The sequence below is a fragment of the Amphiura filiformis genome, chromosome 20 (genome assembly GCF_039555335.1).
Source record: "Amphiura filiformis chromosome 20, Afil_fr2py, whole genome shotgun sequence".
Lineage (NCBI taxonomy): Eukaryota > Metazoa > Echinodermata > Ophiuroidea > Amphilepidida > Amphiuridae > Amphiura > Amphiura filiformis.
Window position 1 is genome coordinate 9,486,755 of NC_092647.1, and position 16,850 is coordinate 9,503,604.

The 16,850-nt window shown below is 36.8% G+C and overlaps 1 protein-coding gene across 1 annotated transcript in view; it reads left to right on the forward strand.

Moving 5' to 3' along the window:
• The first annotated feature begins 13,844 nt into the window (after positions 1 to 13,844).
• LOC140143037 (macrophage mannose receptor 1-like) overlaps positions 13,845 to 16,850 on the forward strand; it is a 30,036-nt gene continuing 27,030 nt past the window's right edge. Inside the window, exon 1 of the mRNA XM_072165079.1 lies at positions 13,845 to 14,015. Within this exon, the coding sequence (XP_072021180.1) occupies positions 13,845 to 14,015 (171 nt within the window). The remainder of the gene's footprint in view (positions 14,016 to 16,850) is intronic.

The following is a 16,850-nucleotide window of genomic DNA, read 5'->3' on the forward strand; positions in this document are numbered from 1 at the left end:
AAAAAAAGGTCTTTTGGGGAAAAAATCCATATCTTCAATATGTAAGGTCAAAATTTTCAATTGATCATCGGCTTTTCCTCCCAACTACATACACTTTAAGAATATATCATTAGATGTATAAAATTTACTTCGAGGACTGATATATCAAAATGTGAAACATATCAAATTCTAATAATTTGTCATAAAATTTGTATTATATCGTGAATTTCAAGAAATGAAAATTATTTGATATCAGAAAGACATTTTGTGCATTCAGAATGCAATTCGATGTCTCATGTGCTTTCAAGTCCCACAAAAAATACTGTCAAAACGCTCATTCCAGATCCCTTAAGAAGTCTGTATTTAAATATATTTAAGATTACATCACTTTGTGTATTTGTACCTTAACAACAGTTTATAATTAACAAAAACTAACATCATGATTTAACACATTTACATGTTCTTACACAAATGAAATGTTTCTATTGGTGAATCATTGCAGCTGACAAGTTAAAAACACCTAATATCAAATAATTGTGAGTGTATGTAGCTAAGATGAAAAGCTGTCCATCTTGTCAAAATTTTGACCTTTTATGTTGGAGGTATTTTTGGGAAAAAATGTATATATTCCATATGAAAGGTCAACATTTTCAACTTTGCATACACTTTAAGTACCGTTTTCTTCGAGAACTGTTAAATATCAAAAATAAAAAATATAAAAAATATTGAATTTTAATAATTTGCCATAAACTTTTGTATTATATTGCGGATTTAAAAATAAATCAAAATTATTTGATATCAAAGGGACATTCCTCATATTCAGAATGCAATTCTATGTCTTATGTGCTCTCAGATCCCCAAAAAACACTGTGCAAACGTTGCTATCTGATTCCTTAACAAGTCAATGGTAAAAATATATAAAACAAAGGCTGCAAAATAGAGAATAACAGATAGGAGTTTGCCTATCCAATATTGTGTCATTATGAATGGGCTGGCCAATATTTTGAGTACATGTAGTACAGCCGGCATCCACTATGATCTTTTATTCTCAATTTTATTTGTTTAATTTTTCTAAGTGAAACTATTATTTTCGGAAAAAATTAGTGTATTATGCAAACACATTATTGCGCGATGATCGAGGATCAGCAAGCATCCCACCATTGCATGGCAGCACGCACTGTCTTAGGTAGCTATTTATATTGTATGATAATCGTTACCAATCAATTTATGTAGATTCTGAATAAGAATTCAACTAAATAAGAATTCAAAATATCATTTGATTGCAACATTTCCCATAAATTAAATTTGTATTTGCTGACGTCAGCCTGATTTGCTTATGTTGAGTTATATAATTGCAAGATTTGAAGTAAACACATTTTTTAATAAAATGTGATTTTATGTGTTGTTATTTTCTTTTGTTATAAAACAAAATGAAATATTTTATCAGAAAGTTTTCTGTTGTATTATTGTTATTGTGTATTAATGATGTTAAATTAAATTAAATTTTTTTCACACACGCCCACTCCATGAGCAACATTAGCAATGGGCTATTCCACTTGAAATCCACACTACCCCTGTGGAAGATTTTGGAAATATCTTCCACATGGGGAGTATGTTTTTCAAATGTAACTGGTCAGGGTTAATCATTTTGAAACCCATACTCCCCCTGTATTATGGCTTTACCTATATCTTCCACAACTGGAGTGAGTATTTCAAATGGAAGTTACCCAACTCTCTATTTTATTCAAAGCTCATACTCCCTCTGCTAAATCTAGCTAAATCTTCCACAGGGGTGGTGTGGATTTTAAATGGAATAGCCCAATAAATGTTTTGGCATTGAAATTCTATGTTACAATTCAGTGATTTGAAATAAGGACAATGGCATTAATTCAAGTGTCGGGGGGGGGGGGGGGGTGCGGTTTGGTGCCAGATTTTACTTAATGAATGGGAGATTGTCCTTATTAATATATTTGGTAGGGACATTGGGTGCTTTTTCATGGCTGCAAGTGTGCAGACAAACAGCCCTTGTACACATGTATGTATGTTTTGTGCCCTCTCGCTTACTCACTAATTTACTCGCGACCAGTGAAATATGTACATCTGTCACTACCTAACCTGAGGCAAACCAATGTATGGTTGCAATGGACGTCTGCATTATGTAAAAATGTCCCCCTTCAGTTGTTTTATTAAATATCCAGCTTTCCCTACAACTTAATGCCATGTCCCCCTTCAGTTGTTTTATTAATGTCCAGTTTTCCCTACAACTTAATGCCATGTCCCCCTTCAGTCGTTTTATTAATGTCCAGTTTTCCCTACAACTTAATGCCATGTCCCCCTTCAGTCGTTTTATTAAATGTCCATTTTCCCTACAACTTAATGTCATGTCCCCTTCAGTCGTTTTATTAAATGTCCAGTTTTCCCTACAACTTAATGCCATGTCCCCCTTCAGTCGTTTTATTAAATGTCCAGTTTTCCCTACAACTTAATGCCATGTCCCCCTTCAGTCGTTTTATTAAATGTCCAGTTTTCCCTACAACTTAATGCCATGTCCCCCTTCAGTCGTTTTATTAAATGTCCAGTTTTCCCTACAACTTAATGCCATGTCCCCCTTCAGTCGTTTTATTAAATGTCCAGTTTTCCCTACAACTTAATGCCATGTCCCCCTTCAGTCATTTTATTAAATGTCCAGTTTTCCCTACAACTTAATGTCATGTCCCCCTTCAGTCGTTTTATTAATGTCCAGTTTTCCCTACAACTTAATGCCATGTCCCCCTTCAGTCGTTTTATTAAATGTCCATTTTCCCTACAACTTAATTTCATGTCCCCCCTCAGTCGTTTTTTTAAATGTCCAGTTTTCCCTACAACTTAATGCCATGTCCCCCTTCAGTCGTATTATTAAATGTCCAGTTTTCCCTACAACTTAATGCCATGTCCCCCTTCATTCGTTTTATTAATGTCCAGTTTTCCCTACAACTTAATGCCATGTCCCCCTTCAGTCGTTTATTAAATGTCCAGTTTTCTCTACAACTTAATGCCATGTCCCCCTTCAGTTGTTTTATTAAATGTCCAGTTTTCCCTACAACTTAATGCCATGTCCCCCTTCAGTTGTTTTATTAATGTCCAGTTTTCCCTACAACTTAATGCCATGTCCCCCTTCAGTCGTTTATTAAATGTCCAGTTTTCCCTACAACTTAATGCCATGTCCCCCTTCAGTTGTTTTATTAAATATCCAGTTTTCCCTACAACTTAATGCCATGTCCCCCTTCATTCGTTTTATTAATGTCCAGTTTTCCCTACAACTTAATGCCATGTCCCCTTCAGTCGTTTTATTAAATGTCCAGTTTTCCCTACAACTTAATGCCATGTCCCCTTCAGTCGTTTTATTAAATGTCCAGTTTTCCCTACAACTTAATGCCATGTCCCCCTTCAGTCGTTTTATTAAATGTCCAGTTTTCCCTACAACTTAATGCCATGTCCCCCTTCAGTCGTTTTATTAAATGTCCAGTTTTCCCTACAACTTAATGTCATGTCCCCCTTCAGTCGTTTTATTAATGTCCAGTTTTCCCTACAACTTAATGCCATGTCCCCCTTCAGTCGTTTTATTAAATGTCCATTTTCCCTACAACTTAATGTCATGTCCCCTTCAGTCGTTTTATTAAATGTCCAGTTTTCCCTACAACTTAATGCCATGTCCCCTTCAGTCGTTTTATTAAATGTCCAGTTTTCCTACAACTTAATGCCATGTCCCCTTCATTCGTTTTATTAATGTCCAGTTTTCCCTACAACTTAATGCCATGTCCCCCTTCAGTCGTTTATTAAATGTCCAGTTTTCCCTACAACTTAATGCCATGTCCCCCTTCAGTTGTTTTATTAAATGTCCAGTTTTCCCTACAACTTAATGCCATGTCCCCCTTCAGTCGTTTTATTAAATGTCCAGGTTTCCTTACAATTTGTAATGCTGTGTTTGCGCTCAGATAGTGAAAGATACATCCTTGGTTGAAAGCTGCATGTCAAACACCCATGGTGGGCAGGGTATGTGTGAAGGGTGTGTATACATTGAGAGTGTACACAGTTTGAGATTGAAGTTCACATAATATGTGTCAGAAGGGGTCACTATAATTGAAGACAGAGATAAAAATACTAGTTTGCATCTGACGTCACTGTCAATCAAGTTCCCTACGATCCTTGATTAGTTAATAGCACATAAAAGGAAGGTCGATTTATCTGGTGCCGATTGGAGAAAAGGAAAATCAGAAAATGACGAAAATGTACATACTTTTACAAGGCAAAAAGAAACATTTCTAGGCATTGTTGACATGGTGTCTTTGAGAACGAAAGTTTTCTACTATAAAGACCTAACTTTTTGAGATGGTTTGTATGTTTGAAGGTGCAAAATTAACAATAAGGATCCCGACTTTACTGTCGCATTCAGCAACTCATCATCAAGACACTTGTAAACAAACAGTGCTCGAGTTTGATCGACAGATGACGTCAGACGCAAACTAGTCTTTTTTTTATCTCTGTCTTCAATTACAGAAACTAAGTAAAACAATGGGTATATCTGGACAAAATTGGAGCACCGAAGTTTTAGTTAGTGTCTCTAAGCACTCTCCTGAATATTCAACATACCAAAAAGGGAGAAAAAAGGAAGCAGGGGAAAACAGTTCATGGGTGCCCCAAGCTAAAAGATAGACTTTATAAAGGAGATGTTAAAAGGACCCATGGGCCAATGCTAATTTGCATAAAAGAAAAATGGCAGCTAATGGAAGGCTATAATTTCAAAATTGTATAGTTTTCATTGTATAGTTCCTCTTATTATGAGGATTCAGAAAAAGTATAGTTTTGAGCTATCTCCGATGTACAGTTTTTAAGTTATAGGCACAAAGGTGTTTTGTTACCTGCAATCAATTTTTGTACAAAATTGTGGGTAACAGGGCAAAAAAAATCCAAACCCATTGAATTGTGTTTACCTTAACCTTCTTGTGATGTTACCCAGGTAACAAAATACCTGAGATATGGCAAACCATTTTGTTAAAATGTTGTCCCAAGTGGACTAATTTGAGACCACTTTTATTTATTTTTTACCCCTGTAGAGCCGAAAATTTGACATTTGACCTTTGTACCTATAACTTAAGTACATCGGAGAAAGGTCAAGCTATAGGCCTACTTTTTCTGAATCCTAATAATCAGAGGAATATATAGAATGTATGGGATTTACCACGATTAAGGGGGTACTACACCCCTGTCCAATTTTGTGCCTATTTTTCCATTTTTCTCAAAAAATTATAGCACATTGGTGACAAGTAAGATATGTATTATAGGGGCAAGGACTACAACTACTGTACTGAAAATTCAGCAACTTAAAGCAAGTAGTTATTGATTTATTGATCAAATATTGGTTTTCCCTCATTTTTGACTGTAACTTCACAACTGTTTTCTGTGCTGAAATAAAAATTCCAGTGCAGTAGTTGTAGTCCTTGCCCCTATAATATACATATCTTACTTGTCCCCAATGCGCTATAATTTTGAGAAAATGCAAATGGGCACAAAATTGGGCAGGTGTAGTACTATAAACCAATTTTGAAATTTGATCCCTACATAAACTGCCATTTTTGTTTTATGGAAATTAGCATTTTTACCCTATTTCCTTTTTTGATAAATTGTTGGGGAGGTCTGTTTATTTCAATGTGTGACAAAAATAAACTGAAATTGATACTTGAACAAAAAACATTGATGTTCTAATATTGTCTAGGTCAAACTAACATTGACTTATCCATGTCCCTTCATAAAGCACTTTAACATGGACCATGAGTTAACATTGACTTATCCGTGTCCCTTCATAAAGCACTTTAACATGGACCGCGAGTTATCTTATGCACAATGTTTGTTCTATTGCTCTAAATATAGGCATTTGTCAAATCTGTACAGGCATGTATTCAATATTTAAACATCGTACACCTTGAAAAGCTTATTTACAAAAGAAGAGATAAGTGATTTCAGTTGCAAAACAAATTACCCTTGCCATTATGTTTTTGTAACTTTGAATTTTCCATGAAGCAGTGAATGATACTGTATTATTTTGTCAGTTATAACCTTAATTCTAACAAATTCAAACCCTAAATACGCCTAACTTAAATCATAACTGTGATAATTCTAACAGCAATTTAACAGCTATAGCCCAAACCCTTACACTAAAACATATGTATTGTGTATTTCATTTTTATGCCTCCACCGGAGGTATTATGTTTCCTGGTTGTCCGTCCGTCTGGGTGTCGGTAGGGCCTATGTCTGTCCGTGTGTACGTCCATCCGTCCGTCCGAGCTTGCGAGTGCAATTTCTCGGAACTGGTAAGGCGTAAAGTGATGCAATTTGATGGAGGGGTGGCAATTGGCGGTCTCCAAATTTTAGCAGGTTTTCGTTGCAAAATATGGTAATTAACTACCTAATTTGCATAATTTATGCATATCATGGAAAATAACCATGTGCACAGATTATCTGGAGATCTGTATGAGTTACAGTGATGAAACTTGGTGGAGAGTAGCACAGCCAGAAGTTCTTGACCTGATTTGCTTTACAGCGCAAAATATGCGTAATCGCAAGGTCATTGTGAGGTCATTTGGGGTCAGTCAGTCAGTTGAGGGAACAAGCAGGGCCATAGCAAGCGGGCGGCCGGGGGATGCCATGGCCGCCCCACTTTTCAGAAATTTGTTATGTTTTTTCTTTGTATCTTTATTTCAATATGGGCATAGATTTGGCCGCCCCATATTTGCGATGGCCACCCACATTTTTAGACCTTGCTACGGCCCTGGGAACAGGATTGTGTGCCTCCCATGTCCTGTGCATGCCACTGATCTTACCAGCTTTACAAACTGTGCTTAGTTAGACACACTAAAATAAATCGCTTCCACAATGGATAGTAGCAAATTTAATACTATAGTCTTTATATCTACCTTTAGTCACCGGCACTAGCTTTGAAACTCAGCGTGTGCTGTGTTCCCTTTGCATGGTTTCTTGCGTGTACATATGCGGCATGTTAATCACACGTAAAAATATGTACACGCACCAAGTAACGCTAAGCTAACACAGAACATGCTGAAATTCAAAGCTAGTGCCGGTGACTCGAGGTAGATATATGGACATGTAGTTTCTATCATGTGCTTATTGGAAATAGGTCACCTGGTTGAGGTCACATTTAGGCATTCATTTTGAACAACATGTGATATCATAATAAGGCATCAATTTTGATATTTTATTTAGTTTGTGTTTTACTATAGACATATTCAAAGGGCATATGATGGATATAATATCAAACCTTAGGATATAAATGGTGAGTAGTTTACCTAGTTGAAATGGATTGGACAAATAAAGGTAAAATATACTACCCAGTCTTTGGGTATATGTGACGAGAAATGATATTTTTCAACATTGCTGTTGTTTGGTCATGGAAACTTTTTACCTATGGCTCAATTAGGTTTCAGTGAAAAATAGCTCAATATTGAAAATCGAAGCATTTGAATCCATTCTTTTTAATAGGCGTACTGTGAATCACCAAATTCATTGAATCATAAAAGATATCAGCAACTACTTATTCCCATTTTACATATCAGCATTATTTATTTAATGTGTATCCAAAATTGTAACAAAATGAAATAAATTTTGTTGCTTGAATGTAGTATAAAATTAGCAAGTTAAAAACACTTACCCTTCAAATAAAACTATTACTAAAATAAGAATCCTTGGACCTTTACCTTTGAGATGCACTGTGAATTAATACAATATTTATTTTCAGAAAAAAAATCATTTTGTATGAGGCTACCTGCATCAAATTATGAGGAAAGACTTTGCCAAAATTAGCATAGCTTTAACTATTCTTTTTATCCCTATGTAAACAATTTTTATATCAAGTATTTTGTCAACTGGTACGGTAGCCTTTGTACAGTCCTAGGTCCAAATCTGATACTATATGGCAGTTTTATTAAGATTAATTTAGACCAGGGGGGTGCCTACTACTTAAAACATGTTCTATGATTATGATATAAAGACTGGTTTGGTCACAAATGAGGCAGGTTACTCTTTATGTAAGAAGAATTACTTATTATTACTTGTGCAATAGAGTACCACACTACAAAACATCAACTATTCAGAGGAATGTACTTGACTGTGTAAAAAGTAATAGTACATGGGCACCCCCTGGGATACAATAATTCATATGCCCATCTTCAATATGAATTGATAAATGTTGGTACAGGTTTGTTGATTCAGTAAAGTTTCCGCCCACTTTGTGCCTCCAATCACAGTAACATCTCATTTTGTCAGCAAAGTTCTCTTTAGTAACAGTGGCTAGCACTTTTGTGACTTTTCTGTTGGAGTACAAAATCTGTGATTTTGTAGCTGACTTTTCATTCATGGAATTATAAATGTGGTAAAATGATGAAAAGATTGTTACTGGTGTTGGTTGCATTAACTTCTGTGGGTAAGTTAGTCTTGTCAGTTTTCAGTGTTTGCTTTCAGGGCTCATGCCCATTATAACAAACTATATCAGATGCTGTGGTTTATAGCATGCCCAACACAGTGGTGTACGCAACTGGTTCACAACCCTCCACTAGTTGAAAGAAAAAGCAATGTAAAAAGTAGAGCAAAAACTAATAAATTGACTTCATGAATATATTGAATCCAATTAAACCAGCCTACTACCATAAAATGAATGGTTTCCATTCAGCCAGGGCCGGCTTTACCATTGGGCCAGATGGGCCCCCAAATTGCCCTGTGTATGTTTCTTTTTAGCCCAGAAGCACTATTTTGGAACCAAATATGGTAAAATAGCAAAATTTTGCACGCTTCATGCACATTGGCCCATTACATAATAAATTTCATCTTCATTTTGGGCTAAAATGGTCTAAAATTGAAATTTTTCTTGCGCTTCGCGTGCAAATATTAAAATCAGAACAAAATAAGGTATGCTAGTCTCTCTTCTACCGCCAATCTCGATCTTATAGTAGGCTCACGGTTTTAAACCAAAACTTTGTCACTTGAGTGCACATGCATTCCTCACGGTGAGTTTGGGGCCTCCAAATTTTGACCTGGCCCAGGGCCCCAAAAAGGTAAATCCGGCCTGCATTCAGCCCTGATCATTTTCGTAGTTGAAATTGATAAAAAAAACTCTATCTGGTCAACAATGACTCAAGAAAGGCCCAAGAAACTCTGTGTTTTTGCTGTGGAGTCCACGTGGAGGCAGCGTAATCCCCCCCCCTAACGTTTTGGGCCAAAATGTGCAAAATGGTCCAAAAATTTGGAATTTAGAAGCTAAAATTGCCACAAAAATGTTTGTTCAAACTACCTGTGAAGCATGTACAAATGTGAAGATGTTGTGTACATTTCTAAAAAAAGGGTGCTCATTGGGTTTAAGCTGAGGTCTTTGGTGGAAGCTGGTGATTAAAGGGGGTCAATGGTGTAGAGGTTGCTTTAAAAAAGGGTCTATTGGAAGTCACATGATGCATTCCCAATATACGGGAGTACAACCACCCAATACCCACCCCCGGATTATGCCCTTGTCTTGAACAGCCAAGCATGAAACATTTCTTGTTTAGTGCAATTCTTTCCAAGCAGGCCTATAATCATAATACAGGCCTGAATCAAATAGGAAGATATGTTTGATATTATTCTTGATTTTGATTAATATTATAGGCCCACCTCTTTGTTTCCTTGACATCAGGTTATAATACAATAACAACTAGTGGCAAATGGTGGTCATAGACCACAAACCTAGCTGGGGCATGTTGGTGTTTTGGAGGTATCTGACCCCTGCAAAATGTTCCAAAAATGTTCCCCTGGTCATGAGGTTAGTTGTCACTGAGTGTGAGTCCCATACTCCTTACAGATGCCTAGAAAATTAAATTAATAAGATTTGACCCAGATAATCTTTGACCTGACCCCTGCACAGCGTTCCAAAGTGTTCCCCTGGTCAGTAAGTTTGTTGTCACAGAGTTTGAACCATACCCCTTACAGATGTCCAGAAAATGCATTTCAAAAATTTGACCTCTGCATGACCTTTGACCTGACCCCTGCAAACTGTTACCCTGTTCATGAGATTTGTTGTCACTGAGTTTGACCCCCATACCGCTTACAGATGTCCAGAAAATGAAATTATAAGATTTGACCCCAGATAACCTTTGACATGACCCCTGCAAAATGTTCGAAAATGTTCCCCTGGTCATTAAGTTTATTGTCAGTAAGTTTGAACCCTGTACTCCTTACAGATGTCCCGAAAATGCATTTCTAAAATTTGACCTCTGCATGACCTTTGACCTGACCCCTGCAAAATGTTCCATTGGTCATGATATTTGTTGTCACTGAGTTTGAGCCCCATACGCCTTACAGATGTCCAGATAATACAATTGTAAGATTTTACCCCCTTAATGACTTTTGACCCCAATTCTGTGTGTAAGGTATGGGCACTGGGTAAAGCCGATGCACATGTGTAAGTGACGTCATTGTGCTGTGTAATATGTGACAGAAGAAGCATTTTGAAGATATTTGGTTATATACCAAAAATGCTCCTTTAATGACCTTTGATCCCAATTCTGTTTGCACCATATGGGCACTGGATATAGGCGATACATATGTGCAAGTTACGTAATTGTTGGGTGTAACATGTAGGAGGAGAAGCATTTTGAAGTTTGTTGCCAGAAGAAGAAGAAAGAAAGAAGAATCGGATAGCAAAACAGTACCTAGCTCGGGGGGTTGAAAACCCCCCAGCTAGGTAATATTTTCCACATAAGCCTTCCAGATTGCAAGAGGCATATAATGAATATGCTGAGGAGTAACAGAATATTTTGTGTGCGTGTCCTGAACCAAGGTCTGTAGTGCAGATCTGTCTTTTTATCTACTGTTTAGACAATGTGTACTCGGCCGTTGCTATCAAAAGATTGTTGATTCTGGATTCTTGTCCAAGTATTTAATGGCATTGTTCCATAATATGCCTACTGTGGATGCAGTTGCATACTGTAATTCTCCACTGAGGTATACAGGGTGTCCCAGAAAAAATTACCGGGTGAATAAATTTGGACATAAGTAAAAAAAAAATCTCAAAATTTAAAAATCAGCATGTAGCCCATCTGCTTATGCATCTTATATGTTAATTTTGCTTGTATCAGCAACACCATGCGCACTAGTGGTTAACTGTCAATGGACTTTATATTTTATTCGGTGAATCCCTTTCGTCCTTTTTAAATAACCTGTTTCTTGCAAACATCTAATTACATTTTGTTCAAATTTAAAAAACTGCACAATATTGAAAATGAAAGCTTGTATGTAAGATGATGCTCAGTTCTATCTTTTTTGTTAATGTTGATATAATTATTGTAGAAAGAATTATTGCTTAAAGAATTCAGGCTGGCTAAAAAGTTTTTGTCGCACACATCAATGTTTTCGGAATATTTCAAGAAATGGTAATGCAAAGTTCAAATCTTTTAAAACTTCAATATAATGTTGCATGATATCAAAAATCACACGTAAAGCTGTCCGCACTTGATCATTGTCATTCTTGGCTCAAATGTTCTTTGGAAAGTTAAAGATATAATATATTTGTACAACATAAAGAATCAAAGCTGGGAAGCTTCTAATTGCAGAAATGAAATATCAAAGTTTTCTCAAAGCATGAATAACATACGTTGGTTTATAAAATAGTAAATGAGGACTACATTTTTGTGATACACAAACCTTAGGAAAGAGTGAACGAGTATGAACAAGGTGCCTGTTGATCACACTTGGAATGAACTGCACCGATGAGCGCATTATGTAATCTTTAATTACTTCGCAACCAGTCAACCGAATCAAATAAATTTTGCGTATGATTGCACGATAAAATGAGCTACACGCTACATTTTAAATTGTTTGATTCCAATGTCTATTTCTTGACTTATGTCCAAATTCATTCACCCGTTAATTTTTTCTGGGACACCCTGAATAGAACCTGATTCACAAACATTCATACTTCTCTGATATAAAGATTACAAGGGACAGGGGCGGCGCCACAAGGGGGGCAGGGCCTCCCCTATGATTTCCAAAAAAAGAGGTAAAAGGAAGGAAAAAGAGAAAAAAAAAGAAGGAGAGAGAGAAAAGGGAGGGGAGAGAAAGGAGGAGGAGGGAGAAGAAAAGGAGCCATTCCCCTTCCTGGTCATAAACTCCCCCTTCGGACATCTTGCCCTTCGTGGAATGCTGACCTACGCGGTTTTAAAGTTGTTGGTTTTTATATTTTGGGCCCATTTTCGGCAAATTTCCCTCCATAAAAGTTACATGGTCTCTCTTGCCTTTTCTCCCAAATATTTTGGAAAAATCCTGGCTACATCACTGTCCTGATGCGACAACACACGCAAGTTGTGTGTCATCAGTGCCAGCAATTAGGCCTAATCATTATAAATAAGTTTACTTTCAGTCCGATATCACACATTTTTACGGGCTTTCATCACATTGTATATCCAAAACCTATACTAGAACGCCTCTCTCAGATAGTGTAAAAATTATAAATAAGCAATTGGCTTCATTACGGCCAGGAGAGTAGCCAGGATTCATTGGGGGCTGATTTTGAAAAGGTGGACCTGTTTTGGACTTTTTCCTAAAATTTTTACCAAGAAAGCATAAAGAACCCAATGGGCAAATTTTGGCCCTTTCTGACTAAAAAAGTGGACCTTTTCGCGCGACTTTATTTAACTATTTCACCAGTTTTATCTTCAATATCGCAAATTTTCGCGCACTTCATGCACATTTGTACCATGAACTTATTCCGTTGCCAAAAGGTGTTGGATTTACTACGTAATTGAGTAGGTCCATGCCTAAAACCAGCGGGCCGAAAGTCGTGCCAGTGAATGAAATCGATAAAAATATGCGGTTGGAAAATAAATAAATAGCCCCCAAAAGGGTGAAAATGTTGAATCAAATGGCTTCATTTGTGCTTTCATTTTGAAAATTTTCCAAATTCTGAGGGGGGCGTATCTCCCTGCGTTGCGCAAGCGCGACGGGCAGCGATGTCGCGCCGCATAACAAATTTCACACAATTGTTACCCCCATATCAAAATACCCTGGCGCCGCCCCTGACAAGGGATTATACACTTGAATGATGTTGTATTATCTACTGCTGTCGCTTGATGCAAACCTTTCTAATATGCTTCATGCATGGAGTGGATTGAAGCATGCACGGAAGTCTAACATTGTTACACGTCTGCTGATGCCCATTATATGTGCTAATATGAACTTTCGTTTCATATTCTAAATACCTTTCTGTACCAAGTACACGCACCTACAATCAAGGAAAAAACGAGTTGGCACACTTGCACTAAACAATGGAAATGCATGCCCTATTAAAATTGGAGAGGTGAGTGAAACATGCATGCAATATATGTGAAGTACAGACTCCCCCCTATATCTCACCCTTCCCCACTTCCCATCTTTCAATGTTGGAGGATCTCACGGACCTGTTGACAACATGGCTTGGTCCAACATTGAATTGGGGGAGCGGGGGCAGAGATATACCAAAAGACAGGCAAAGTGTGCCAACCTTTTTTCGTGGATTGTAGATAGTATCTCTGTTATCTAATAACAAATTTGTGATGGTAGCATTTATTTAGCACTTAGTACAAACATGCACTGTAACCCGATTTCCTAAATCCTAGCAAAGTCTGTAAAGGTCATTTTGTATAATGTGAACGTATTTTGAATCTTTAGGAAATAAAGCATGGAATTAGGCTTGCCAACTGTTGAAACTTTATTGCTTCTTATGAGATCAGTGTGCTTTATATTATTTATGTGGAGTGTCAGGACCCTTTGTGCTACACAAATTATTCTACATATCCATGTATTGTACTTACACCATGTACCAATTTATTTCCTCAGCTTTTGCCCAGGATTGTGGAGGTAATTGGCAGAAATACAAAGATTTTTGTTATCTTGCTTCATCAAAAACAAAAACATGGCATGATGCAAGGAAAGAGTGTGCCAAAGAACAGGCTGACTTAATGATAGTCACAGATGCTGATCAGACTGTAAGTGTAGTGGTGGTACTGGGGATGGATCAAGTAATAGATTTTATCTGTGAGGGGGCCCTCAAATGAAAAGATGGTACAGGTATGTGTGGCGGTCAATGCTCCCTTTTTCAGGTTCTCCAGCAGTTCCCCATATTTGGATTGTGCTCCAGTTCTTTAGACAATTGTGCTGTTAAGCTCAAATTTGGAATTATTTAGCTCCACAGCTTATAAAAATGTTGAAATTTCAGTTCAGCAAGGCCCTACTTTGATACAAAATTGGATTGATTGAGCCTATATTTATTATTTATTTTGACGACATTTTTGACCAAAGATCACATTTTGACCAAAGATCACATTTTTGACTAAAGATCACATAAAAGAAAAAAAAAGATTCTGAAGACAATAATGATAAAATTGGACGGATACTTTCGCATGATACCTGAATTTATTGATCTCGCTAGAGTTTTCAAATATTTGAAAACTCTAGCTTGACCAATAAATTCAGGTATCACACTCAATCCGTCCTGTATAGTGTCATGTTATTTGCATATTTATGAATATTAATGAGCTGATTTACAGATTTTGCCTAAATTTTCATTTTCATTAAATCACTCTGCAAAGACCGATCGACTTTTTTATTATGTTTCAGGGTTATTAGGTTAGGAGTTAAGAAAACCTAATAACGATAATATTGGATGGCTTATTTCGCATGATACCATAACATATCGGATTCGTCATACAAATATCGAACTCGCCGTTGGCTTGTCCGATATTTTTATGACTCATCCGATATGTTATGGTGTCATGCTCAGCCATCAATATTATATCAAACTTGGTATTGTGATAGTATATGGTGGCCTGATGTGCTGTATGTACTTATGTGTCATGTTATTTGCATATTTCTAAATATTAATGAGCTTATTGCATATTGCATATTATTTGTATTTACAAACCTTTGTTATTTACACACCTTTGTGTGGGGCCACATTAATTACAAACCGCATAATTCTAGTGTATTATGTGGGATAAAAACACGCTGAAACAAAGCTAAACAATATACAGTTCATGTTTAAGCAATTATTTTGTGGAAGCTGAGGTGAAATAGACAAAACCGTGTAGGAAATATGTATGTCCACATGTTATTTTAACATTGCATGCACCCTGGGAATGTGTTGTTAATTGTTTACATCTAAGACCTAATAATTATCAATTACGTGATATTACAGGATATTAGTCTATAATGGTTGATGCATGTAGTGATGTCACTGCTATTAATTAGTATGTAGAAGAAGTAACATTTTCAGTGAAAATCACATATTTAGTCGTTTAATGTCATAAAAGCTAGTATACCCTATTTACCTACCAAAGTACTACTTCATTCGAGTACCGAAGCAAGCCATCACCTCGTTCAATCTGAATTAAAGTCTTCAATCAATACTGCAGTTTTCTTCTGTTTTGCCAAACATCAGAAAAAAATGTCAATACCAATGACAATTTGTATTGAATTATCCTTTATATTTAAGCCAATCCTACAACAAACATCAAATTGCTCGATAGATGATACTATCCTGAAGTTATTGGACTTAAGTAGACGCGTTTGATACCATCGACCATAGAACATTGTGCTTTGCGAGACCGAGGAAGATATCCGAGGTCCAAAGCACAATACATTGCCTTGAACTGGTTCACATTCGAAAAATAACTGATCGGACATTAACCTCTTCATCAATGGGGCTTTTCACTTTTTTAAATTCAATTTACGTCAGTTTGCTTCTTTTAATTTGAAAATGTCAGAACACAATTTTAACCTATCGGACCTCCTGTTCGTAGTCCATTAAGGAAATACGCTGCCCAATCACACTAATCACGCAATCATGATGTGCAAACTGCAGCCAGTGTCCGCGATGAAATTGTTGAACGCACAACATGTCACATAACGCAGTCATTGTAGAGCATGCTTTTAGCTACGTCACGAGACGCGGGCATTATACTTTTCCAAGGACCTGCATTTGCGTCCGCGTATTTAAAAGTTATTATATGTGATTGGAACACTTTCTGCGTATATTAATGAGGTTATGAATGGATATAATGGGCTATTCGATTTTTTTACCTGGAAAACGACAGATAAAGTTAAACCTTGTGTTCTGTTTTCAAATTAAAAGAAGAAAATGTGGCGAAATTGAATTAAAAAATGTTTGACGATTATGATGATTAACTTTTGCATCAGTTCATTTTGGTATTGTTTCCAAAGCTCTAAACAATGTTTCAGATATTTCACAATACCAAAACAACTGGCCATGCTAAACTCGTCATTAACCTCTAATCAATTACCACCGTGAGTGGCATTACTGGCATAGTGTGATATTACGCAGTGCAATGACTTCCATATAAATTGATTTTTTTTTATTTGAGTGCGCCGTCAGGTATCACATTACCGGTGCTCGCCTCAATGTGAAAACTACAGTACTGGTGCAGCCAGTCACTGTGAAATCAGTCAAGCTTTCATCAGATGTTACTCTGACTTCTTCAGGACTGGTGAAGTCAGAGCCACATCTGATGAAAGCTTGACCAATTTCACAGAGTGACTGGCTGCAGCAGTACTGTAGTTTCCACATTGACCGGCTGCAAATGTGATATCCGACTTTAAAAAAATCAATTGTTATGGAATCCTGTTGTGAAAGCCTATCCACTTACTCGACTTCCATATGCATGCATCCTCGCAGTTCACACATGCGCAGCTTCCATATTTGCACATTGCATGATCTCGCTTTTTTTTAAATTGTAAAATTAAATTTGGTGTAATTTGGATAATAAACATATTTGGGCACTCATGGTTGTAGCTTGATTTATATG